This window comes from Lithobates pipiens, unplaced genomic scaffold (assembly GCF_037356315.1).
Source record: "Lithobates pipiens isolate NorthernLeopardFrog02 unplaced genomic scaffold, aLitPip1_a1.2 Scaffold_30, whole genome shotgun sequence".
Classification (NCBI taxonomy): Eukaryota; Metazoa; Chordata; class Amphibia; order Anura; family Ranidae; genus Lithobates; species Lithobates pipiens.
The window spans coordinates 31,075,167-31,101,646 of record NW_027507791.1 but is presented as its reverse complement, the minus strand read 5'-3'; the positions used below and the strand labels follow the sequence as shown (position 1 = coordinate 31,101,646).

The 26,480-nt window shown below is 44.1% G+C and overlaps 1 protein-coding gene across 1 annotated transcript; it reads right to left on the bottom strand.

Moving 5' to 3' along the window:
* Nucleotides 1-7,548: 7,548 nt before the first annotated feature.
* HAX1 (HCLS1 associated protein X-1) lies at nt 7,549-15,176 on the bottom strand. The gene is made up of 7 exons (XM_077463933.1): nt 15,018-15,176; nt 12,913-13,118; nt 12,571-12,746; nt 11,517-11,556; nt 11,313-11,428; nt 11,095-11,218; nt 7,549-7,899 (listed from the first exon to the last, which is right to left on the bottom strand). Exons 1-7 carry the CDS (start codon nt 15,065-15,067, stop codon nt 7,793-7,795), a joined length of 819 nt encoding a protein of 272 aa, XP_077320059.1. The 5' UTR covers nt 15,068-15,176; the 3' UTR covers nt 7,549-7,792.
* Between the last annotated feature and the right edge of the window lie 11,304 nt (nt 15,177-26,480).

Here is a 26,480-nt window from a genome sequence, read left to right as displayed (position 1 = left end):
TCCCTTTCATTTTTTTTTCTTATTTATTTATTTTTACACTGTCCCTTTCATTTTTTATTTATTTTTGCACTGTCCCTTTCATTTTTTTTTCTTATTTATATGTCCCTTTCATTTTTTTTTCTTATTTATTTATTTTTACACTGTCCCTTTCATTTTTTATTTATTTTTGCACTGTCCCTTTCATTTTTTTTTCTTATTTATTTATTTATTTATTTATTTAATTGTTTATTTATTATTTATTTTGTTTAATTGTTTCATCTTAGTTATTTTTACACTGTCCCTTTAATTTTTTTTTTCTTATTTATTTATTTTTGCAGTGTCCGTTTAATTTTTTTTCTTATTTATTTATTTTTGCAGTGTCCCTTTCATTTTTTTTTTTTTATCTTATTTATTTTAACACTGTCCATTTATTTGTTTCATCTTATTTTTTTTTTTCACTGTCCCTTTCATTTTTTTATTTTTTTTTTAATCACTTAAATCCCTCGTGATAGAACTAAGGCAGGACGGGTCCTCTTTATGGAGAGATCTATAAGACCCCCCCAAATCTCGCCTCATTTAAAAGCAAAAGATTAAAAAAAAAATAATAATAATAATAATAATAACTTCCACCCTCGGGGCAGCAAGTGAGGTCATGACGTGGCTCCGGTCCTCCAAGACCATAGAGGCAATCAGAGATGACCTGGTCTCTGGTGGCCTCTGTGACCAGCCATTGAGAGAGAGAGAGGTGCAGAGCGGAACGAGGAAGGGGGGAGAAGGAACCAATGAGGAGCTCCCGGCTCCCTGGGACGAGGCGTCACCCCGAACCCGTGTCGGCTGTTCTTGGCTTCCAACCTGCTGACTATGAATGGTGGAGAGGAGCTTATCGGTGAGCCGGCTCGTTATCTGCCGGAATGTGTAATCACCGGGCTGTGCCACCTCATAACAACATCATCACCCGATACCGAGGAGCCAACTCCGCATCCCTCGGTGCCCCGTGCCAACTGTCACTTCTCTACTGACATTCACGTAGTGACTCACAGGGCATCACCAGTCCCCCGGGGGGTGGGGGTTGCTCTCGGGTTGTCCTCCTGACCTCACCATGAGAAGTCCAACCTGAAGGTCCTACTGAAAAGGGATTTACTAAACAGACCTGACTGGCTTGGGCGCCCTCTTGTGGCCATCGGAAAGGAGCAGTTTAGTAGAAGGTACACATATAGCTAGGTGTTGCAAGCTTCACAGTGTTCTGCTTTGAGCATTAAATGAAAGAACATATGGCTGGACTTCCTTTAGACGTGCATGATCCTCCCTGCTGGCCACCAGGTGCTGCAGATTTTTAGCTGTGCAATCTGCTGAGCAGCCTAAGAAGAGTTTGCTGAAGTATTGAGAGTAAATCCAAGCCGCCAGACTTGTGTAACTGCCCCAGGACCCTGCTTCAGATGAAAGAACGCACCTCCAGCATCCCTTTAGACGTGCATGTTCCTCCCTGCTGGCCACTGGGTGCTGCAGATTTTTAGCCGTGGAATGTACCCAAATAGCCGGCTCATGCAAGCTTCACAGGGTGCTGCTGTGAGAATTAAATGAAAGAACGTACAGCTGGAGACTCTTTAGACGTGCATGATCCTCCCTGCTGGCCATCGGGCGCTGCAGATTTTTAGCTGTGCAATTTGCTGAGCAGCCTAAGAAGAGTTTGCTGAAGTATTGAGAGTAAATCCAAGCCGCCAGGCTTGTGTAACTGCCCCAGGACCCTGCTTCAGATGAAAGAACGCACCTCCAGCATCCCTTTAGACATGCATGTTGCTCCCTGCTGGCCACTGCAGATTTTTAGCCGTGCAATCTGCTGAGCAGTTTAGTAGAAGGTACCCATATAGCCAGCTCATGCAAGCTTCACAGGGTCCTGCTTTGAGAATTAAATGAAAGAACATACAGCTGGAGTTCCTTTAGACGTGCATGATCCTCCCTGCTGGCCAGTGGGTGCTGCATATTTTTAGCTGTGCAATCTGCTGAGCAGTTTAGTAGAAGGTACACATATAGCTAGGTGTTGCAAGCTTCACAGTGTCCTGCTTTGAGCATTAAATGAAAGAACATACGGCTGGACTTCCTTTAGACGTGCATGATCCTCCCTGCTGGCCATCGGGCGCTGCAGATTTTTAGCTGTGCAATCTACTGAGCAGCCTAAGAAGAGTTTGCTGAAGTATTGAGAGTAAATCCAAGCTGCCAGGCTTGTGTAACTGCCCCAGGACCCTGCTTCAGATGAAAGAACGCACCTCCAGCATCCCTTTAGACATGCATGTTCCTCCCTGCTGGCCACTGGGTGCTGCAGATTTTTAGCCGTGGAATGTACCCAAATAGCCAGCTCATGCAAGCTTCACAGGGTGCTGCTGTGAGAATTAAATGAAAGAACGTACAGCTGGAGTTTCTTTAGACGTGCATGATCCTCCCTGCTGGCCATCGGGCGCTGCAGATTTTTAGCTGAGCAGTTTAGTAGAAGGTACACATATAACCAGGTCATGCAAGCTTCACAGTGTCCTGCTTTGAGGATTAAATGAAAGAACATACGGCTAGACTTCCTTTAGACGTGCATGATCCTCCCTGCTGGCCACCAGGTGCTGCAGATTTTTAGCTGTGCAATTTGCTGAGCAGCCTAAGAGTTTGCTGAAGTATTGAGAGTAAATCCAAGCCGCCAGGCTTGTGTAACTGCCCCAGGACCCTGCTTCAGATGAAAAAACGCATCTCCAGCATCCCTTTAGATGTGCATGTTACTCCCTGCTGGCCACTGGGCGCTGCAGATTTTTAGCCGTGGAATGTACCCATATAGCCAGCTCATGCAAGCTTCACGGGGTCCTGCTTTGAGAATTAAATGAAAGAACGTACAGCTGGAGACTCTTTAGACGTGCATGATCCTCCCTGCTGGCCATCGGGCGCTGCAGATTTTTAGCTGAGCAGTTTAGTAGAAGGTACACATATAACCAGGTCATGCAAGCTTCACAGTGTCCTGCTTTGAGGATTAAATGAAAGAACATACAGCTGGAGTTCCTTTACACGTGCATGGTCCTCCCCTGCTGGCCACCAAGTGCTGCAGATTTTTAGCTGTGCAATTTGCTGAGCAGCCTAAGAAGAGTTTGCTGAAGTATTGAGAGTAAATCCAAGCCGCCAGGCTTGTGTAACTGCCCCAGGACCCTGCTTCAGATGAAAGAACGCACCTCCAGCATCCCTTTAGACATGCATGTTGCTCCCTGCTGGCCACTGGGCGCTGCAAATTTTTAGCCGTGCAATCTGCTGAGCAGTTTAGTGGAAGGTACCCAAATAGCCAGCTCATGCAAGCTTCACAGGGTCCTGCTTTGAGAATTAAATGAAAGAACATGCAGCTGGAGTTCCTTTACACGTGCATGGTCCTCCCCTGCTGGCCACCAAGTGCTGCAGATTTTTAGCTGTGCAATTTGCTGAGCAGCCTAAGAAGAGTTTGCTGAAGTATTGAGAGTAAATCCAAGCCGCCAGGCTTGTGTAACTGCCCCAGGACCCTGCTTCAGATGAAAGAACACATCTCCAGCATCCCTTTAGACATGCATGTTGCTCCCTGCTGGCCACTGCAGATTTTTAGCCGTGCAATCTGCTGAGCAGTTTAGTGGAATGTACCCATATAGCCAGCTCATGCAAGCTTCACAGGGTCCTGCTTTGAGAATTAAATGAAAGAACATACAGCTGGAGTTCCTTTAGACGTGCATGATCCTCCCTGCTGGCCACTGGGCGCTGCAGATTTTTAGCCGTGCAATCTGCTGAGCAGTTTAGTAGAAGGTACACATATAGCTAGGTGTTGCAAGCTTCACAGTGTCCTGCTTTGAGCATTAAATGAAAGAACATACGGCTGGACTTCCTTTAGACGTGCATGATCCTCCCTGCTGGCCACCAGGTGCTGCAGATTTTTAGCTGTGCAATCTACTGAGCAGCCTAAGAAGAGTTTGCTGAAGTATTGAGAGTAAATCCAAGCTGCCAGGCTTGTGTAACTGCCCCAGGACCCTGCTTCAGATGAAAGAACGCACCTCCAGCATCCCTTTAGACATGCATGTTCCTCCCTGCTGGCCACTGGGTGCTGCAGATTTTTAGCCGTGGAATGTACCCAAATAGCCAGCTCATGCAAGCTTCACAGGGTGCTGCTGTGAGAATTAAATGAAAGAACGTACAGCTGGAGTTTCTTTAGACGTGCATGATCCTCCCTGCTGGCCATCGGGCGCTGCAGATTTTTAGCTGAGCAGTTTAGTAGAAGGTACACATATAACCAGGTCATGCAAGCTTCACAGTGTCCTGCTTTGAGGATTAAATGAAAGAACATACGGCTAGACTTCCTTTAGACGTGCATGATCCTCCCTGCTGGCCACCAGGTGCTGCAGATTTTTAGCTGTGCAATTTGCTGAGCAGCCTAAGAGTTTGCTGAAGTATTGAGAGTAAATCCAAGCCGCCAGGCTTGTGTAACTGCCCCAGGACCCTGCTTCAGATGAAAAAACGCATCTCCAGCATCCCTTTAGATGTGCATGTTACTCCCTGCTGGCCACTGGGCGCTGCAGATTTTTAGCCGTGGAATGTACCCATATAGCCAGCTCATGCAAGCTTCACGGGGTCCTGCTTTGAGAATTAAATGAAAGAACGTACAGCTGGAGTTCCTTTAGACGTGCATGATCTTCCCTTCTGGCCAGCGAGTGCTGCAGATTTTTAGCTGTGCAATCTGCTGAGCAGTTTAGTAGAAGGTACACATATAGCTAGGTCTTGCAAGCTTCACAGTGTCCTGCTTTGAGCATTAAATGAAAGAACATACGGCTGGACTTCCTTTAGACGTGCATGATCCTCCCTGCTGGCCACCAAGTGCTGCAGATTTTTAGCTGTGCAATCTACTGAGCAGCCTAAGAAGAGTTTGCTGAAGTATTGAGAGTAAATCCAAGCCGCCAGGCTTGTGTAACTGCCCCAGGGCCCTGCTTCAGATGAAAGAACGCACCTCCAGCATCCCTTTAGACATGCATGTTGCAACCTGCTGGCCACTGGGCGCTGCAGATTTTTAGCCGTGGAATGTACCCAAATAGCCAGCTCATGCAAGCTTCACGGGGTCCTGCTTTGAGAATTAAATGAAAGAACGTACAGCTGGAGTTCCTTTAGACGTGCATGATCCTCCCTGCTGGCCACCAAGTGCTGCAGATTTTTAGCTGTGCAATTTGCTGAGCAGCCTAAGAAGAGTTTGCTGAAGTATTGAGAGTAAATCCAAGCCGCCAGGCTTGTGTAACTGCCCCAGGGCCCTGCTTCAGATGAAAGAACGCACCTCCAGCATCCCTTTAGACATGCATGTTGCTCCCTGCTGGCCACTGGGCGCTGCAGATTTTTAGCCGTGCAATCTGCTGAGCAGTTTAGTGGAAGCTACCCATATAGCCAGCTCATGCAAGCTTCACAGGGTCCTGCTTTGAGAATTAAATGAAAGAACATACAGCTGGAGTTCCTTTAGACGTGCATGATCCTCCCTGCTGGCCAGTGGGTGCTGCATATTTTTAGCTGTGCAATCTGCTGAGCAGTTTAGTAGAAGGTACACATATAGCTAGGTCTTGCAAGCTTCACAGTGTCCTGCTTTGAGCATTAAATGAAAGAACATACGGCTGGACTTCCTTTAGACGTGCATGATCCTCCCCGCTGGCCACCGGGTCCTGCAGACTCTTAGCTGTGCAATCTGAAGAGCAGCCTAAGAAAAGTTTGCTGAAGTATTGAGAGTAAATCCAAGCCGCCAGGCTTGTGTAAATGCCCCAGGACCCTGCTTCAGATGAAAGAACGCATCTCCAGCATCCCTTTAGACGTGCATGTTGCTCCCTGCTGGCCAACGGGTGCCGCAGATTTTTAGCTGTGCAATCTGCTGAGCAGTTTAGTGGAAGGTACCCAATAGCCGGCTCATGCAAGCTTCACAGTGTCCTGCTTTCAGCATTAAATGAAAGAACATATGCCTGGATTTCCATTAGATGTGCATGATCCTCCCTGCTGGCCACCGGGTGCTGCAGATTTTTAGCTGTGCAATCTGCTGAGCAGCCTAAGAAGAGTTTTCTGAAGTAATGAGAGTAAATCCAAGCCACCAGGCTTGTGTAAATGGCCCAGCACCCTGTTTCAAATGAAAGAACGCATCTCCGGCGTCCCTTTAGACGTGCATGTTTCTCCCTGCTGGGTGCTGCAGATTTTTAGCTGTGCAATCTGCTGATCAGTCTAAGAAGAGTTTGCTGAAGTAATGAGAGTAAATCCAAGCCACCAATTTTGTGTAAATGCCCCAGCATCCTGTTCCAGATGAAAAAACGCATCTCCAGCATTCCTTTAGACATGCACGTTCCTCCCTGCTAGCCACTGGGTGCTGCAGATTTTTAGCTATGCAATCTGCTGATCAGCCTAATGGGGGTATATTCAAGCAACAGAGTGTAATCAAGCAGCAGGCTCATGTAAATGTCACAGCACCCTGCTTCAAGCATTACATGAAAGAAAATATCTTCGGCATCCCTTTAGATGTGCATCCTGTTCCCTGCTGGCCACTGCCTGCTGCAGATTTTAGCTGTGAAATCTGCTGATCAGTCTAATGGGGTATATTCAAGCATTAAATTAGAATGTAATCAGGTAACAGGCTTGTGTAAATGTCACAGCACCCAACTTCAACCATCATGAGAACACATCCCCTGGCATTCTTTTAGTCATGCATTGCTCCTCCCTGCTGGCCACTAGGTGTTGCAGATTTTAGCTATGCAATCTGCTGAGCAGTGTAATCAAGTCTAATCATGCAGCAGGCTTGTGAAAATGTCAGGGCACCCTGCTGAGCATTATATGAAAAAAAAAAAAAAAAAAAAAAAATCTTCGGCATCCCTTTAGACATGCATCGCTCATCCCTGTTGGCCACTGGGTGCTACATATTTCAGCTGTGTGATTTGCTAATCAGTCTAACAGAGTTTAATCAAGCAGCAGGCTTGTGTAATTGTCACAGCACTCTGCTTCAAGCATTAAAAATATTTAAAAAAAAAACACATCTCCAGCATCCTTTTAAACATGCATGCTGCTCATCGAGTGCTGCCGGATTTTAGTGCACAATCTGCCAATCAGTCTAATAGAGTGTAATCAAGCAAAGAGGCTTGCGTAAATATCACAGCTCCCCTTTTTGAGCATTATATGAAAGAACACATCCTCAGCATCCCTTTAGATATGCATTACTCCTCCCCGCTGGCCACGGAGTGCTGCAGATCTTAGTTGGGCAATTTGCTGATCAGTCTGGTTGAGTGTAATCAAGCAGCAGGCTTGTGTGAATGTCACAGCACCCTGCGTTAAACGTTATATGAAAGAACACATCTCCAGCATCCCTTTAGACACGCATGCTGCTGCTGCTCCCTGCTGGCCACAGGGTGCTGTAGCATTTAGCTCTGCAATCTACTTATCCGTCTAGGAGTGTGTAGTCAAGCAACTGATCAGCAGATTCTGTGTGTTTAAAGGGACACTCCGGCCCCCCCCCCCAACACTGCTCAGCGCTCACTCAGGGTGACGGCTCCTCTTTAATAGGAAATGAATGACACGGAGCGGTGAGTTCAACAACAACTTTATACAAATTCAAATTTACATTGTGATAAATGAATTAAAGAAGCCCCCCCCCGCCCCCGGCTTGTCACATCTCTTGGGGGAGGGGGGTTCCAGGCTATGAAAAGGCCACACAATGGGGGGGGGGGGGGTCCGATTTTTAAATAAAAAAAGTTCTGGGATCCCCAAATAACAATAATGAGATTATCCGGATCTTCCATAGGAGTCCTGAGACCTCAGAGGGCGGGGCTTATCTGTCGGAGAACCATCGGTGTAGGATGCGGCTCAAGATCGTCTGCGAATCAGAGAGATCTGGGAGGGACGGCGGTGGGCGGAGAGGGGCGGAGTCCCGGGGACCTGAGGAAGGAAAATAGAAGAAGACGATGAAACAAATTTTTTTTTAAAAACGTTATCGTTAAAAAGAAGAAGCTGCACTTCCACTGCATCCCCCACCCCCTGTTTGCTTCGTAAAGCTTTATTGCAACTTGGACGCATTAACAAGAACAAACCAAAGCACAAGCTCTCCCCAAGACCCGGGTCCTGGTCCTCCACCAACGCGTTTCACCTCAAAAGGGTGGAGAAAACCCCAAAACAATACATTTTATAATAAAAAAGAAGCTGCTCTTGATTTGGATCCTGGTCCTCCACCAACGCGTTTCACCTCAAAAGGGTGGAGAAAACCCCAAAACAATACATTTTATAATAAAAAAAGAAGCTGCTCTTCCACTGCATGCCCCCCCCTCTTTTTGCTTCAAAAAGCTTTATTGCAACTTGGACAGATTAACGAGAACAAGCCAAAGCACAGCGCTCTCCCCAAGACCCGCCTCCTCCTCCAATGCGTTTTAGCTCAAGAGGGCGGAGAAAACCCCCAAACAATAAATGTTATAATTAAAAAGGAGCTGCACTTCCACCCCCCCTTTTTGTTTTGCTTTATTGCAACTTGGATGCATTCACAAGAACAAGCCAAAGCACAAAGTAATCTCCAAGACCCGGCTCCACCTTTGCCGACGCATTTCACCTCAAGAGGATGGAGAAAATTTGAAAAACGTTATAATTAAAGAAAAAAAAAAGCTCAGCGCATTCTTTTTTTTTTTTTACAAAAGAAAACCAAAGCACAAGGCTCTGGCAAGACCAGGCACATCCCCACTGACGCATTTCACCTCAAGAGGATGGAGAAAATTCTAAAAACTTCATAAGGAAAAAAAAAGCTCAGCCCTTCCACCACATTTTTTTGGTTTTTATTTACAAAAGCAAACCAAAGCACAAGGCTCTGGCAAGACCAGGCACATCCTACTGACGCATTTCACCTCAAGAGGATGGAGAAAATTCTAAAAACTTCCTAAAGAAAAAAAAAGAAAAAAAGCTCAGCCCTTCCACTGCATTTTTCTTGGTTTCTGTTTACAAAAGCAAACCAAAGCACAAGGCTCTGGCAAGACCAGGCGCATCCTCACTGATGCATTTCACCTCAAAAAGGGTGAAACTCCACCGACCCTAATAAAATAAACTATATAATGAAAAAGAAGAAGTTGCACTTTCATCACATCCTCCCCCCCTCTACTTTCTGCTTTGTAAAGCTTTATTGCAACCTGGATGCATTTAAAAGCACAAGTCAAAGCACAAAGCTCTCTACATCCAGAACTGGCTCCTCCCCCTTTGACGCGTTTCACCTCAAAAGTGTCAAAGAAATAAAAAACAAAAACTTTATAATTAACCACTTACCGACCGCCTCTTGTACATATACGTCGGCGCTTTGAAGAGGGAGATCTCGGTAACGGCAGCAGCTCCAAATATGAGATGTGAGGACTTTTTTACCCCCCCCAGATCGCATATTTAAGAGGACCTGTCATGCGTTTTTCTATTACAATGGATGTTTACATTCCTTGTCATAGGAATAAAAGTGATCCATTTTTATTTATTTTTTTAAACAGTGTAAAAATAAATAAAATCAAGTAAAATAAATAAGAAAAAAAAAATATATTTTTAAAACACCCCGTCCCGCCGAGCTCGCGCACAGAAGCGAACGCACACGTGAGTAGCGCCCGCATATGAAAACGATAGTCAAACCACACATGTGAGGTATCGCCGTGATCGGTAGAGCGAGAGCAATAATTCTAGCCCTAGACCTCCTCTGTAGCTCTAAACATGCAACCTGTAGAATTTTTTTTAAATGTCGCTTATGGAGATTTTTAAACGGATAAAAAGTTTGACGCCGTTCCACGAGCGGGGGCGCAATTTCGAAGCGCGGCATGTTGGGTATCAATTTACTCGGCGTAACTTTATCTTTCACAATATTAAAAAAAAAAATTGGACTAATTTTACTGCTGTCTTTTTTTTTATTCAAAAAAAGTGAATTTTTTTCAAAAAAAAAAAAAAAGTGCGCTTGTAAGACCGCTGCGCGAATACGGTCTGAAAAAAAGTATTGCAATGACCGCCATTTTCTTCTCTAGGGTGTTAGAAAAAAAAAAAAAACAATATATAATGTTTGGGGTTTCTAAGTAATTTTCTAGCAAAAAAATAAAAAATAACACAGAGTCTGAAAAAAGAGGTTCTTTTTTTTTATTTTTTTAACCACTTAAGGACCTTAAGTGGTTAAAAAAATAAAAAAAAAGAACCTCTTCATCTCTATCACAGCCATGTTTTCACTTTGCTTCAAAAAACTTTATTGCAACTTGGATGGATTTACAAAAAGAAGCCAAAAACACTAAGCTCTCCCCCCTGACCTGGCTGCACTGACGCGTTTCACCTTAAAAAAAAAAAAAAGTGGGAAACTCCCCAAAACAAAAGAACGCTCTGCACTTCCATCACATCCTTTTTTTTTTCCCCCTTCTCTTTTTGCCTTCAAAAAGTTTTATTGCAACATTTTGGAGTTTTTCAGCACTTCCTGTCCTCAAAGCCGCAACAGGAAGTGAGAGGAAATCTCTCCCCTTCTTAGACAGTTGTCACCAAAAAAACGGTGTCCCCCACATTGGAAGATTTCCCCTCACCTCTTGTCCTGGTGACAACAGACACACCGAGAGGGTGGAACTACCTTTTGCGGACGGGGCTAACCTGAAAGGGGTCTTCCACGTGCAAGCAGACCACAAACAACAAATTTATTGTTCATTTCTGGTCAGAGACGCTCACCGTTGGCTTCAGCTGCCAACCAGCTCTAGCGGTAATACTGCTCTGAACCCCCTCCCCCCTCCCCTGGGATGAGGAGGGCACACTGACCAGCAATGCATGACTCCTCTTACTACCCCAAATACCACGCCCACTTTAATTAGACCAAGCCCCCTTTTTCGTGATCCTAAAGTAGACCAGCGTTAGCCAACAGATCTTCAGCTGGTGTGGGACTACAAGTCCCATGGTACCTTATTAACTGTATAAGAAAAGAACGGGAACTCTGAGACTTGTGACACCCGGATCTGTCCATTCCCTAATCCAATGCCTTCTGAGTTCTGGCCACTAGAGGGAGCCCTCTAGGCCAATGTTGTAGCCCAGGGCCAAACTGGTAGGTTTGTACTGCAGGATTATGGGAAATGCCGCTACCACAATGGTGGATGTTTCTCTTACCGACAACGGAATCCCGGGGGGCATCGGGGCTCCCGCTGCTGAGGACCTCATCGCCTCTGGTCACCGTCACCGTGGTGGTTGTGTTACCCTGACCGTCCCTCACCGTCCGCCTTTCCTCCACCGTCTGCAGAGAGAGAAAGAGCGCGAGGGGGTTAAATGAGGACTCCGCTGAGCGGATTTAGGATTTCACCGGAGTTCCTCCTTAATCCTGTACTCACCCCGTCGGGTTTCATGACTTTGGAGATGGAGACACTCCGGAAGAAGGAGGAGGACGGCGGCTCTTGTGGTTTGAGGATGGAGTCCAAACCACGGGAGGAGACCTCCGAATCTAGAACTAGAGAGAGACCCGAGGTCAGACAACAAGACCAGACCGAACCCCCCCAATAACACCCCATCCACCCATAATGTCTGAGGGTACTTACCTTTATCCTGCTTGGAGCCCCCTAAACCATTATCTTCCACCTATAGGAAAACACAGATAGACGGTAATAGGACCCCATCTGAGGGCAACACCCCAAAAACATAAAGAGTTCCACACAGAATTATATATATCACCTACTGGTACCCAGGTCTGTACACCCGCTGTGCCCATTATGAGGGGTTCCCACCATCCCTGTGCTGAGTTCCCGGGTCTGTACACCCGCTGTGCCCATTATGAGGGGTTCCCACCATCCCTGTGCTGAGTTCCCGGGTCTGTACACCCGCTGTGCCCATTATGAGGGGTTCCCACCATCCCTGTGCTGAGTTCTGGGGTCTGTACACCCGCTGTGCCCATTATGAGGGGTTCCCACCATCCCTGTGCCGAGTTCCCAGGTCTGTACACCCGCTGTGCCCATTATGAGGGGTTCCCACCATCCCTGTGCTGAGTTCCCGGGTCTGTACACCCGCTGTGCCCATTATGAGGGGTTCCCACCATCCCTGTGCTGAGTTCCCGGGTCTGTACACCCGCTGTGCCCATTATGAGGGGTTCCCACCATCCCTGTGCTGAGTTCCCGGGTCTGTACACCCGCTGTGCCCATTATGAGGGGTTCCCACCATCCCTGTGCTGAGTTCCCGGGTCTGTACACCCGCTGTGCCCATTATGAGGGGTTCCCACCATCCCTGTGCTGAGTTCCCGGGTCTGTACACCCGCTGTGCCCATTATGAGGGGTTCCCACCATCCCTGTGCTGAGTTCCCGGGTCTGTACACCCGCTGTGCCCATTATGAGGGGTTCCCACCATCCCTGTGCTGAGTTCCCGGGTCTGTACACCCGCTGTGCCCATTATGAGGGGTTCCCACCATCCCTGTGCTGAGTTCCCGGGTCTGTACACCCGCTGTGCCCATTATGAGGGGTTCCTGTGGATATAAGAAGCCAGGAATGGCTTCACCCACCTATAACTGGATGATCCCTTTAAGCAATGGAGTTTTCTTCTGGCCAATCATGAGGTTTCAGACTGTGAAGATCCACAGATCCGGTGTAAATGGAGGTAACTCACCCATCCTCTCCTGTCTCGGGGGGCCCCGCTTGGCTCCTCCTCTGTAGGGGGGTTCTGGGAAGATGGCGTGCGCTCTCTGGGTAGGTAGGAGTCCGGGTACTTCAACATGAAGTCTCGCAGAGAAGTGCCCCGGGACCCCTCTGGACTCGGTCTTGGCGGTTCGATCTCAGGCAACCCTACACAGAAGGGAGAAGAGAAGTCACCACCATGCCAGAGAGCTGGGAAACCAACACGGCAACCCTTGTACTATGTGGGACCCCCCCGGAGGACCCCCCGGTGGAAGGTCTACGGAGTCAACGGGTCTCTATGGTGGCCGTATCTGGAGGACATCATCAGACTCACGAGGAACATCGCCGATCACGGCACCAAAACCAGAGAAGAGTTCATTGAAGTCCCGGAATATATCCTCGAAGCCGAATGGGTCCTGGAACGGGGGGCGACCGCCCCAGAAGCGGAAACCCGAGGGGCCATGGAAGGAGTCTCCTTCATCCTCCTCGTCCTCTTCATCCTCCTCTTCTCCCGGAGTCATCCCTCCAAAGAACGGATCCCTGGGGTGGAAGGGAATAAAAAGAATCCCTAATGGTGGCGACTACATGAAAAGGAATCCGAGACTAACAGTCATTTCATGAATTCCAGAAAAATTATCCAAATTTCCACAAAACAGTACAAAAAAAAAATAAAAATAACAAAAATGTTTAAAGAATTAGAACGGTGATTATAATAATCTTTAAAAAATGTATATAAAAATATATATTGCTGACAATAATAATATTGTTTAAAAAAAATTATTTCAATAACTAATTGTGATGATGATAATAATAATAATAAATAAAATAAATAATAATGAATAAAAATAACGGCATTAAAGGTTACTATTATTTTATTGGTATTATTTTTATTCTTAAAAATAATACTAATAAAACATTAGAATAATAATGATAATAAATGTATTTTTATTAGTCGTAGTAGTAGCAGTATTGTTTGATGATCATTTTTTTTTTTTGCAATAATTATGTTCTAATTATTAATTTTGAATATAATAATTAGTATGTAATTACTGTACAAAAAACTGCAAAAAATCAAATGTAATAATAAAAAATAATAATAATAGAGCAAAAAGGAATATTAATTATTAATAATATTGATAATAATTTTTAGTACTAGTTTTATAAATCACAATTTTTTTTAAATGATAAATAATTATCAGTTGAACCACAGTATGTAATTATTATACTTCTAACTACTAAAAATGCATAATTACACAGTGTGGTTCAACTGATAATTATTTATCATTTTAAAAAAAAAATTGTGATTTAAGAAAACAAAGAAAAAAAATTGTGATTTAATAATAATAATCCGAAAATTATTATACTTCGAACTACTAAAAATGCATAATTTTCGGATTATTATTATTAAATCACAATTTTTTTTCTTTGTTTTCTTAAATCACAATTTTTTTTAAATGATAAATAATTATCAGTTGAACCACAGTATGTAATTATGCATTTTTAGTAGTTAGAAGTATAATAATGTTCGGATTATTATTAATTATTAAATCACAATTTTTTTTTTAAACGATAAATAATTATCAGTTGAACCACAGTATGTAATTATGCATTTTTAGTAGTTAGAAGTAAAATAATTTTCGGATTATTATTATTAAAAAGAATTGTTACCGTACAATAGACTGCAAAAAAAAAAAAAAAAAGTGATAATATTTATAAATATTTATAAATACAAATAATATTAATAAAGTTTAGTGTTAAATTATTATAGTATAATAACAATAATATTAATTTTGATTAGTAGCATTTTTTTTAAATCACATTTTATTTTTTACAGTTAACGATTTGGGAATTTTGTATCATAAGTAATTATGTACTAAAAAACGACGGACTCCCGATTTAAGGTAATTATTTATTGCATTAAATAATTGCATAAAAAATAGGATAATAATAATAATAGAAAATGTTGACGGTGAAAATATAAAAAAATGACATTGATTAAAAAAAAAAAAAAAGAAAAAGAAAGAAGTGATAATATACACGGAGCGATGTCGGAGGTATATATATATATATATATATATATATATATATATATATATATATATATATATATATGTGTATGTATATTAAACGTGTTGTGAGGTCAGAATTCTATTTTTAGCGCAGTGGGCGGCGTCATCTGTTGGCGTTTTCTCGTGCCTCAATTTGGCGATTCGTCGCATTTTATTCCCCCGGATTTATAATCGCCGTGGAGGCGCGATGACCCGCAGAGCTCACCTATAATATTACAGGTGGGTTTTGCGGGGTGGGGGGAGGGGAAGGACAGAATTCTGCGCGGATAACGCGCCCCCGGCGGGGATCGAAGCCGCAACTCAGACTCTGGATCCTGCCCGACCCCAGGAGGGCTTCATTCCCCTTCACAGTGACGTCACTTCCTCTCACCTCGTCCCAGGGGGTCCAAAGAATCTCCTGAACAGATCAAACGCGCTCATCTCCCCCCCAAAATGTCACCAACAACAGCTGGAGAGTTCTCAGCACACCGCTACTTCCGGTCAACAACTGCTGCGAAGGTGACAGCCAGCTCCCACTTCCGCCAACCAACCGCGGGACAGCCAATCAGCTTTTCTCTTCTGCTAACCAACCACCAATCCGCTCCCACTTCCGTCAAAACGAAGGACGCCAACCAGCTCCCACTTCCGCCAACCAACCGCGGGACAGCCAATCAGCTTTTCTCTTCTGCTAACCAACCACCAATCCGCTTCCACTTCCGTCAAAACAAAGGACGCCAACCAGCTCCCACTTCCGCCAGCCAGTCGCCGACCGATGACCTCACTATTGCTAACCACGTAAGGCTCCCGCAATACGCTCGCTTTGCGACGTTCCTACTGCGGAATCTGATTGGCCAAAGCAGGCAGAACGTCACCCACTGTGCGCCGAAAGCGGCTTTTGTACAGGAAGTAGAGTGAAAAAAAAAAAAAAAAAAAAAAAAAAAAAAAAAAAAAAAAAGCCTGAAAGAGCCTAGAATGTGTTTGATGTTTCTTTTATTTTTATTAGTATTTTGCATTATTAGTAATTATTTAACAATTATATTACGATTAAACAGAATTATTATAATAAATAATTGCAAATAAGATAGTAAAAAAATAATAATATTATTAATACTATTTTATGGGTATTATTTTTATAAATGTACATAAATTGTACAAAAATTATATATAATTAGCAAAAGTAATATAAATTGTATAGTATAGAATCATTTTTTTATTAGATTCATTAGATTTTTATTTTAATTTGTAATCATTATGTTTTGATGTTTTATTTAATTGTATTAGATTTAAGGTAATTATTTATTTATTGCATTAAATAATTGCATAAAAAAAATAGAAGTGAAGTGAAAAAAATGTGAAGAGCCTAGAATGTTTTTTGATGTTTATTTTATTTTTATTAGTAATTATGTAACAATTATGTTACAAATAAACAGAATTATTACAATAAATAATTGCAAATAAAATAGTAAAAAAATAATAGTATTATTATTAATACTATTTTATGGGTATTATTTGTATACATGTACATAAATTGTAAAAATATATATAATTTGCAAAAGTAATATAAATTGTATAGTATGAAATAATTTGTTTTCATTAGAATTTTTTTTAAATTTGTAATCATTACGTTTTAATCATTATTAGATTTAAGGTAATTATTTATTGCATTAAATAATTGCATAAAAAAATAGAGGAAGTGAAGTGAAAAAAAATGTGAAAGAGTCTAGAAGGTTTTTGATGTTTATTTTATTTTGTATTATTAGTAATTATGTAACAATTATGCTATGATTAAACAGAATTATTACAATAAATAATTGCAAATAAAATAGTAAAAAATAATAGTATTATTATTAATATTATTTTATGGGTATTATTTGTATACATGTACATAAATTGTAAAAATATATATAATTTGCAAAAGTAATATAAATTGTATAGTATGAAATAATTTGTTTTCATTAGAATTTTTTTTTAAATTTGTAATCATTACGTTTTAATCATTATTAGATTTAAGGTAATTATTTATTCCATTAAATAATTGCATAAAAAAATAGAAGTGAAGTGAAAAAAATGTGAAAGAGTGTAGAATGTTTTTGATGTTTATTTTATTTTTATTTTGTATTATTAGTAATTATGTAACAATTATGCTACGATTAAACAGAATTATTACAATAAATAATTGCAAATAAAATAGTAAATAATAATACTATTATTAATACTATTTTATGGGTATTATTTGTACAAATGCACATAAATTATTTTAAAAAATTATATATAATTAGCAAAGGTAATATAAATTGTATAGTATGAAATAATTTGTTTTCATTTGAATTATTTTTTTTTTAATTTGTAATCATTATGTTTTGATGTTTTATTTAATTGTATTAGATTTAAGGTAATTATTTATTCATTGCATAAAAAAATAGGAGTGAAGTGAAAAAAAAATTGTGAAAGAGCCTAGAATTTTTTTGATGTTTATTTTATTTTTATTAGTATTTTGTATTATTAGTAATTATGTAACAATTATGTTATGATTAAACAGAATTATTACAATAAATAATTGCAAATAAAATGGTAAATAATAATATTATTAATACTATTTTATGGGTATTATTTGTATAAATGCACATAAATTATAAAAAAATATATATATATAATAACAAAAGTAATATAAATTGTATAGTATGAAATAATTTGTTTTCATTAGAATTTTTTTTTTTTAATTTGTAATCATTATGTTTTGATGTTTTATTTAATTGTATTAGATTTAAGGTAATTATTTATTTATTGCATAAAAAAATAGGAGTGAAGTGAAAAAGAAATTGTGAAAGAGCCTAGAATGTTTTTGATGTTTATTTTTTTTTATTTATTTTTGTACTCATTTGATGAATAAATGGCTGGCTGTGAGGCTCTCCATATAAATCTACCTTGAGAGGGAGCGTAGAGGCTGGGCATTGTTGGAAATGCTGGTTTGCCTGGCTGCCAGACTGACCCCAAACAAATGCGGGCCAGGCTTTTCACCCTCTCAGCGGTCAGCTGACTCGTTCCAGGCCAATGAGTCAAAAGATAGAAGTCAGAGGAGGAGGAGCAATGAATATTTATCCCTTTCCCACCCAGCGCCGCTGTCCCTTTAACAGCCTGGGGGGAAGGGGGGGGGAGGCGCGGCTGATCACATAGCCATGATGATTGGCTGCCACAGTGGTCACATGATCAGGAGCCGGTCATGGTGGCTCCCAGCCATTACTGCCATCCATGTGTGGACATTATAGCCCACCCCACCCCCCCCCCCCCCCCCCACCCCCGTTTGCCACCATGCTTATGCGTTCCATAGGCAGCAAGGGGTTTAAAGAGGACCTGTAGCTCTATCACAGGTTCTCGTTAGATCCACAACCCCGGATACTCACCATGGACCCTGCTCTACCATTCTCATTGTTGGTGTCCTTGGAAATCCACAGTACTTCTAGGTATGGGGGGGAACCATGTGACCTCCCTCCTGGGATGCAGTGTAGCCAATCACTAGTCCTGAATACAGTCACATGGAGGAGGGGAGAAATTCATTAACCGTGTGTTGAGCTTCTACATCAACTCAGTGATTAGACTTTAGACCAAGGAGAGGTGCCCCAGCTGAGCAGGGGGGAATCTGGCTCCCATGAGTCAGCAGCTGCTGCGGGGGAGAGGAGGGAGCATCGAAAATGGCTGGTCACATCTTACGTATTGATATCTCCAGGTGTGTAGGGACATCTGACCAATTCTCAGGTTTTGTGCTCTAAAACTGGACCAATACAGGCAGGTGGCCGAGACCACAAGATTTCCTACTTCTCACTACTACCATGCTGATCACTGTTCTCCTTTGCTGGAGGAGAAGCTGCACATGAGGACCCTCAGTGCAAGGATCTCCCTGCTTCATCTTCATTCATTCTATGGATCTGTGCTTCCTCCACTTATATCATTACCACACTAGTCACCGGGTGAGTGCAGCTCTGACATGAGGAAGCAATGACCTGCAGAGTCCTGGGGATAACAGATATAGTGACTGCAGAGTCCTGGTGAGACAAGATATAGTGACTGCAGGGCCCTGGGGAGAACAGATATAGTGACTGCAGAGTCCTGGGGAGAGCAGATATAGTGACTGCAGAGTCCTGGGGAGAACAGATATAGTGAGTGCAGAGTCCTGGGGAGATCAGATATAGTGACTGCAGAGTCCTGGGGAGAGCAGATATAGTGAGTGCAGAGTCCTAGGGGGAGAGCAGATATAGTGACTGCAGAGTCCTGGGGAGAGCAGATATAGTGACTGCAGAGTCCTGGGGAGAGCAGATATAGTGAGTGCAGAGTCCTGGGGAGAACAGATATAGTGACCGCAGAGTCCTGGGGAGAGCAGATATAGTGACCGCAGAGTCCGGGGGGAGAGCAGATATAGTGACTGCAGAGTCCAGGGGAGAACAGATATAGTGAGTGCAGAGTCCGGGGGGAGAGCAGATATAGTGACTGCAGAGTCCGGGGGGAGAGCAGATATAGTGACTGCAGAGTAATGGGGAGAGCAGATATAGTGACTGCAGAGTCCTGGGGGGAACAGATATAGTGAGTGCAGAGTCCTGGGGGGAACAGATATAGTGAGTGCAGAGTCCCGGGGGAAGAGCAGATATAGTGACTGCAGAGTCCTGGGGAGAGCAGATATAGTGACTGCAGAGTCCTGGGGGGAGTAGATATAGTGACTGCAGAGTCCTGGGGGGAGCAGATATAGCGACTGCAGAGTCTTGGGGAGAGCAGATATAGTGACTGCAGAGTCCTGGGGAGATCAGATATAGTGAATGCAGAGTCCTGGGGAGAACAGATATAGTGAGTGCAGAGTCCTGCGGAGAGAAGATATAGTGACTGCAGAGTCCTGGGGAGAACAGATATAGTGAGTGCAGAGTCCTGGGGCGATCAGATATAGTGACTGCAGAGTCCGGGGGAGAACAGATATAGTGACTGCAGAGTCCTGGGGGGAGCAGATATAGTGACTGCAGAGTCCTGGGGGGAGAACAGATATAGTGACTGCAGAGTCCTGGGGGGAGAACAGATATAGTGACTGCAGAGTCCTGGGGAGATCAGATATAGTGACTGCAGAGTCCTGGGGGGAGTAGATATAGTGACTGCAGAGTCCTGGGGGGAGCAGATATAGCGACTGCAGAGTCCTGGGGGGAGTAGATATAGTGACTGCAGAGTCCTGGGGGGTCAGATATAGCGACTGCAGAGTCTTGGGGAGAGCAGATATAGTGACTGCAGAGTCCTGGGGGGTCAGATATAGCGACTGCAGAGTCTTGGGGAGATCAGATATAGTGAATGCAGAGTCCTGGGGAGAACAGATATAGTGACTGCAGAGTCCTGGGGAGATCAGATATAGTGAATGCAGAGTCCTGGGGAGAGCAGATATAGTGAATGCAGAGTCCTGGGGAGAACAGATATAGTGAATGCAGAGTCCTGGGGAGACCAGATATAGTGAATGCAGAGTCCTGGGGAGAACAGATATAGTGAATGCAGAGTCCTGCGGAGAGAAGATATAGTGACTGCAGAGTCCCGGGGGAAGAGCAGATATAGTGAGTGCAGAGTCCTGGGGAGAGCAGATATAGTGAGTGCAGAGTCCTGGGGAGAGCAGATATAGTGAGTGCAGAGTCCTGGGGAGAGCAGATATAGTGACTGCAGAGTCCTGGGGGGAGAACAGATATAGTGACTGCAGAGTCCTGGGGGGAGAACAGATATAGTGACTGCAGAGTCCTGGGGGGAGAACAGATATAGTGACTGCAGAGTCCTGGGGAGAACAGATATAGTGACTGCAGAGTCCTGGGGAGAACAGATATAGTGAGTGCAGAGTCCTGGGGAGATCAGATATAGTGAATGCAGAGTCCTGGGGAGAACAGATATAGTGAATGCAGAGTCCTAGGGGGAGAGCAGATATAGTGACTGCAGAGTCCTGGGGAGAGCAGATATAGTGACTGCAGAGTCCTGGGGAGAACAGATATAGTGAGTGCAGAGTCCTGGGGAGATCAGATATAGTGAATGCAGAGTCCTGGGGAGAACAGATATAGTGAATGCAGAGTCCTAGGGGGAGAGCAGATATAGTGACTGCAGAGTCCTGGGGAGAACAGATATAGTGAATGCAGAGTCCTAGGGGGAGAGCAGATATAGTGACTGCAGAGTCCTGGGGAGAACAGATATAGTGAATGCAGAGTCCTGGGGAGAACAGATATAGTGAATGCAGAGTCCTGCGGAGAGAAGATATAGTGACTGCAGAGTCCCGGGGGAAGAGCAGATATAGTGAGTGCAGAGTCCTGGGGAGAGCAGATATAGTGACTGCAGAGTCCTGGGGGGAGAACAGATATAGTGACTGCAGAGTCCTGGGGAGAGCAGATATAGTGACTGCAGAGTCCTGGGGGGAGAGCAGATATAGTGACTGCAGAGTCCTGGGGGGAGCAGATATAGTGACTGCAGAGTCCTGGGGGGAGAACAGATATAGTGACTGCAGAGTCCTGGGGGGAGCAGATATAGTGACTGCAGAGTCCTGGGGGGAGCAGATATAGTGACTGCAGAGTCCTGGGGGGAGCAGATATAGTGACTGCAGAGTCCTGGGGGGAGCAGATATAGTGACTGCAGAGTCCTGGGGGGAGAGCAGATATAGTGACTGCAGAGTCCCGGGGGAAGAGCAGATATAGTGACTACAGAGTCCCGGGGGGAGAGCAGATATAGTGAGTGCAGAGTCCTGGGGGGAGAACAGATATAGTGACTGCAGATTCCTGGGGGGAGCAGATATAGTGACTGCAGAGTCCTGGGGGGAGAGCAGATATAGTGACTGCAGAGTCCTGGGGGGAGAGCAGATATAGTGACTGCAGAGTCCCGGGGGAAGAGCAGATATAGTGACTGCAGAGTCCTGGGGGGAGAGCAGATATAGTGACTGCAGAGTCCTGGGAGGAGCAGATATAGTGACTGCAGAGTCCTGGGAAGATCAGATATAGTGACTGCAGAGTCCTGGGGAGAGCAGATATAGTGACTGCAGAGTCCTGGGGGGAGAGCAGATATAGTGACTGCAGAGTCCCGGGGGAAGAGCAGATATAGTGACTGCAGAGTCCTGGGGGGAGAGCAGATATAGTGACTGCAGAGTCCTGGGGGGAGAGCAGATATAGTGACTGCAGAGTCCTGGGAGGAGCAGATATAGTGACTGCAGAGTCCTGGGGAGATCAGATATAGTGACTGCAGAGTCCTGGGGAGATCAGATATAGTGACTGCAGAGTCCTGGGGGGAGAGCAGATATAGTGACTGCAGAGTCCTGGGGAGATCAGATATAGTGACTGCAGAGTCCTGGGGAGATCAGATATAGTGACTGCAGAGTCCTGGGGGGAGAGCAGATATAGTGACTGCAGAGTCCTGGGGAGATCAGATATAGTGACTGCAGAGTCCTGGGGGGAGAGCAGATATAGTGACTGCAGAGTCCTGGGGGGAGAGCAGATATAGTGACTGCAGAGTCCTTGGTTTAGTAACACTGATGGCCGTGAACCAAACAAGAGCTAATCCAAGCGGATCTGTACCACGTGATTGCTGGGATGACCAATCACAACAACCACAGACGTAAACAGTTGAGTGTTTACATTGGCGAGCCACGCCCATTTCCATTACAACAGAGGGCAAGGAACTCATCAATCACCCCATTCTCCTTGGGAGACGGCGACCGATGAGATTGCTCGTCTTTTTCAAGCGCAGGGGAATATACCAGACTTAAAGAGTAACTCCACTTTTGTTTTGCGGGGGGGGGGGGGGGGGGGGGGGGACAAAAACCCCTCCCCCTCTGGGTGATCTGTGTACAATGTAATAAACATTGTTGCAGATTCCAACCTTTTGCTATTCTGAAGAAATAGCTGTTTGTGTCCACGTGTGGAGTGACTGTGAATGGGAGAAGTCGTATTATCAATCAGCTGCTGAACCTGCAGGGCTCTGAGGAAAGTGGCAGGGTCTGCATTGCTTTTTAGGCACAATTCCCCTTTGGAAGTACCTCACGCATAATTTAATTTTTATGGCAGGGGATACCCAAAATGTGACTAGTATATGCTGTATGTATTGATATATTTTTTTATTGGCTCCCCCCGACCGAAAGTGGGACAGGTTTTTTTTTTTTTTTTTAGACCTGGATAAAATGAGGAGCTTTATCATTTCTATGACCCACTAAGGAGAGATTTCCCCTCACTTCCTGTCACGGTGACACCCTTAGCTTGGTGGGAGCAATTGTCACAGGGAGAGGAAGACACGGACAAGCGCCAACAACGGGTTGAAGAATGGGAGCCTATGGGTGACAACCCTCCTCCCGTCATTAAAAGGGGTACTTCCCCTTTAAGGCCTCTCCCCTGCAGCCACTCCTGGGTGACACAGAGGATCACATGATCAGACCAGGCTGACAAAAGGCAAGTAGATACACTTTTTTTTTTTTTTTGACAATTTAGTCAAGAGGGGGGGGAGGGGGCCATAGTTTGGAGACCCCCCCTGCCATAAAGGGACAGGGGTCTCAAGCTGGCGGCCCTACAGCCGTTTTGTGAAACTACAAGTCCCATCATGCCTCTGCCTGTGGGAGCCGTGCTTGTAACTGTCAGCCTTGCAATGCCTCATGGGACTTGTAGTTTCAAAACAAGCTGGAGGGGCCACCAGTTTGAGAAGGCCCCCCCCCCCCCTGCCCGCCATAGACACACCCCTAAACCTTGCGGACGGCCTTCCCAGAAGAGGTGAAGCTGTTATAGCTGCAAAGGGGCGGGGCCAACTCAATATTGAGCCCTACGGACTAAGACTGGGAGGCCATTAAAATGTATGGGCGGGCAAAGGCAGGTGTCCCAATACTTTTGACAACATCGCGTCGTTTGAATTCCATGTCATAGATATGTTAGTTATCATTGTAAAAACACATTTCAGTTTTAGACTTGGGGGGGGGGGGGGGGGGGGGGAACAAAACAAAAGGCTTTGGAAAAACTTTTCCCAATGTTTCTGGATTTTTCCCAGATCTAATTGCAACACATTGGCTACTTTCATATTGCCCCTGCCCCCTCAACTTGGACGGTATCTCCGCAATTTTTAACGACACTAGGCTTTAGCAGCCCTTTAGCACCCAAAAGAGCGACAACCTCCCTAACAGAGGCCAGATTAAAAAGCCATCCGACGCGTTTCGTCAGCCAAAAAAAACCATTATGTCTTATTTTGGCCCTGATTTGGGGGGGGGGGGGGGTGGGGTTTGTTGCCCCATAAAAAAAAAAAGGCTTTGGAAAAACTTTTCCCAATGTTTCCAGATTTTTTTTCCCAGATCTAATTGCAACACATTGGCTACTTTTATATTGCCCCTCCTCCCCCCCCTCAACTTGGAAGGTATCTCCGCAATTTTTAATGACAAAAAAAAGGATTAAAAATCCGTCCGACGCGTTTCGTCAGCCAAAAAAAAAAACATGTCTTATTTCGGCCCCGATTTGGGGAAGGGGGGGTGGTGGCCCCCAAAAATTCACAAACTACCATTTACCTTCCTGGTGTCACATTTTTAACCAGAATAAACGATTACAGATGCCCATATTTTGTAGATTTCACCAACACTATAGACATCAGTCGCCGTCACCCGGCTGCATTGTACGGGGTGTCGCCCCCCCCCCCCCCCAAAATTGAAGAGACTTATTACTTCCTGACAGGAAGTGAGGAAAATCTTCCCCCAAAAAAAAGATCATCAGGAACAACCCACCAGCGGCTTAATGTCCAAATCCTCCTGTAGGTGGCAGTGTGACCCCCCCCCATGTGTATTTAACATCCTCTCTATGATCAATGGAATTTACCTTTACAGTTTTTTTAATTTTTTTAAATTTTTTTACATTATTTTTATTTTTTTTTCTAATTCCTAGCAGGACTCTGTCTTTTTATTTGGTCACATTTTTTTTTTTTTTTTTTAATACAGCGCCGCCGGCGGTCGCTCTGAAGAACCGGAATGATGACAGAACATGCAGCCGTGTTTTTTTTTTATATATACAAGACACATTTATCCATTAAATTCAAAACACAGTACAAAAAAAAAAAAAGAAAAAAGAAAAAAAAAAGGAAAAAAAAAGGAAAAACCACGTCAAGTGATGATTCGTACAAAAACGCAGAATTCATAGCCATCCTTCCTACGGTAGACGTGGGCGGTGACACGCCTTCTCTGCCCCTCCCCCCCCACACTCTCTCTCACCTCTACAAAAAGAGGCTAAAAAAAGGGGGAAGGAGGGAAAAAAAAAACCAAAAAAAATACCAAATAAAAAAAAAAAAAGACCAAATAAAAAAAAAAAAGACCAAAAAAAAAAAAAAAGACTAAATAAAAAAAAAGACCAAATAAAAAAAAAAAAAAGACCAAAAAAAAAAAAAAGTAAAAAAAAAAAAAAAGACCAAATAAAAAAAAAAAGACCCCAAAAAAAAAAAAAAAGACTAAATAAAAAAAAAGACCAAATAAAAAAAAAAAGACCAAATAAAAAAAAAAAAAAAGGAAAAAAAAAAAAAAAAAAAAAAGTCCAAATAAAAAAAATAAAAAAAATACCAAAAAAAAAAAACAAACAAAAAAAAAAAGGAAAAAAAAAAAAAAAAAAAAAAAAAGACCAGCCCTCCCCTAAAATAGCAAACATTTCATAATTGCAGAAAAAGGGGGAAGAATACAAATTCTATATTACATACAATAAAGGGGGGGGGGAGGGGAGAGCTGGGTGGAGGAGGTCTCAGAACGGAGGGGCCGGAGGGTTTTCGTTTTCTGTCGATTTTTCTTTTTTTTTTTTTTCTTCTTCTTTCAGCGGTCGGCCGGTCCTGCGATTTTTGCGTCGATCTTTTTTTCTTTCCCGCAATGTCCTCTTGCGGCGGGAAGAGTAGGAGGTGGAGGAGGAGGAGGGGGGCGGGGTTTAATTTTCGTCAGTTGGACCCCCAGCTGTAGCTGCTGTACGCAGACTTGCTTGCCTGAGATTTTTGCGGCATGGAGGCTCCTTGGGCGCGCTGTCCCGAGGCGGTCTGCAGAGAGAGAAAAGAAAAAAAAGGCGATATATAAAAAAAGACGTGTCGCGGGTCGTAGAACGTGCCGGGGGAGGGGAGCGGGGGAGGGGGGGGTTGACAAGTGCAAGCAGAACCCGCTATATAAATGTATAAAAAGAGAACCTGTTACTTTATTCATGTGCAGCGTGCCAAGTAATCCCCTCCCCCCCTCCCCCGCCCTCAAGATCACAGCACTCCCCCGTTGACAACGCACCATCTTTATTCAGGCATCATCACCCACTTTCCTGCATTCTTGATGGCGTTGTCCTGCATGCACTTGCCAGCACACCCCCCACCACCCCCCTCCCGGACACCGCACCACCATAATCCCCACAAACTGTGCAAAAAAACCCACAACCAATGACAAAAAATCCCCCCCTCCCCCACCAAATCTGTGGGCATAGAATCCATAAGAAGCCAGGCGCACCAATGAAACTCGGCGGCATCATGCACCAGACTCCGCGCCCCCACAGTGATTGTGAATGGATGGGGACGAGGAGGGGGGGGGGGGCGGGAGTAGTGCCTGTAGGTGCGCGTCACCAGGTGGTGGTGGGGGGGGGGGCGGAGGAAGAAAAGGGGGGGGGGAGGGGAGGTGGGCCAAGGAGTGCAGTAGTCCAAAGACAAAACATTTTTTACCTGGTCATCGTTCAGCAGCTGGCAACACAAAATCTGCAAACATGGCAGCTGGTGCAAAGGTGGGCGGGATATGCAAAATAAAGGGACAGACTTTTAGCATGAGAAGGTGCGGGGGGGAAAAAGTCGACGTGCCATACCCCTCCCCTTCTAAATGATACAAATAAATATGTGAAAAGTGTGGGGGGGG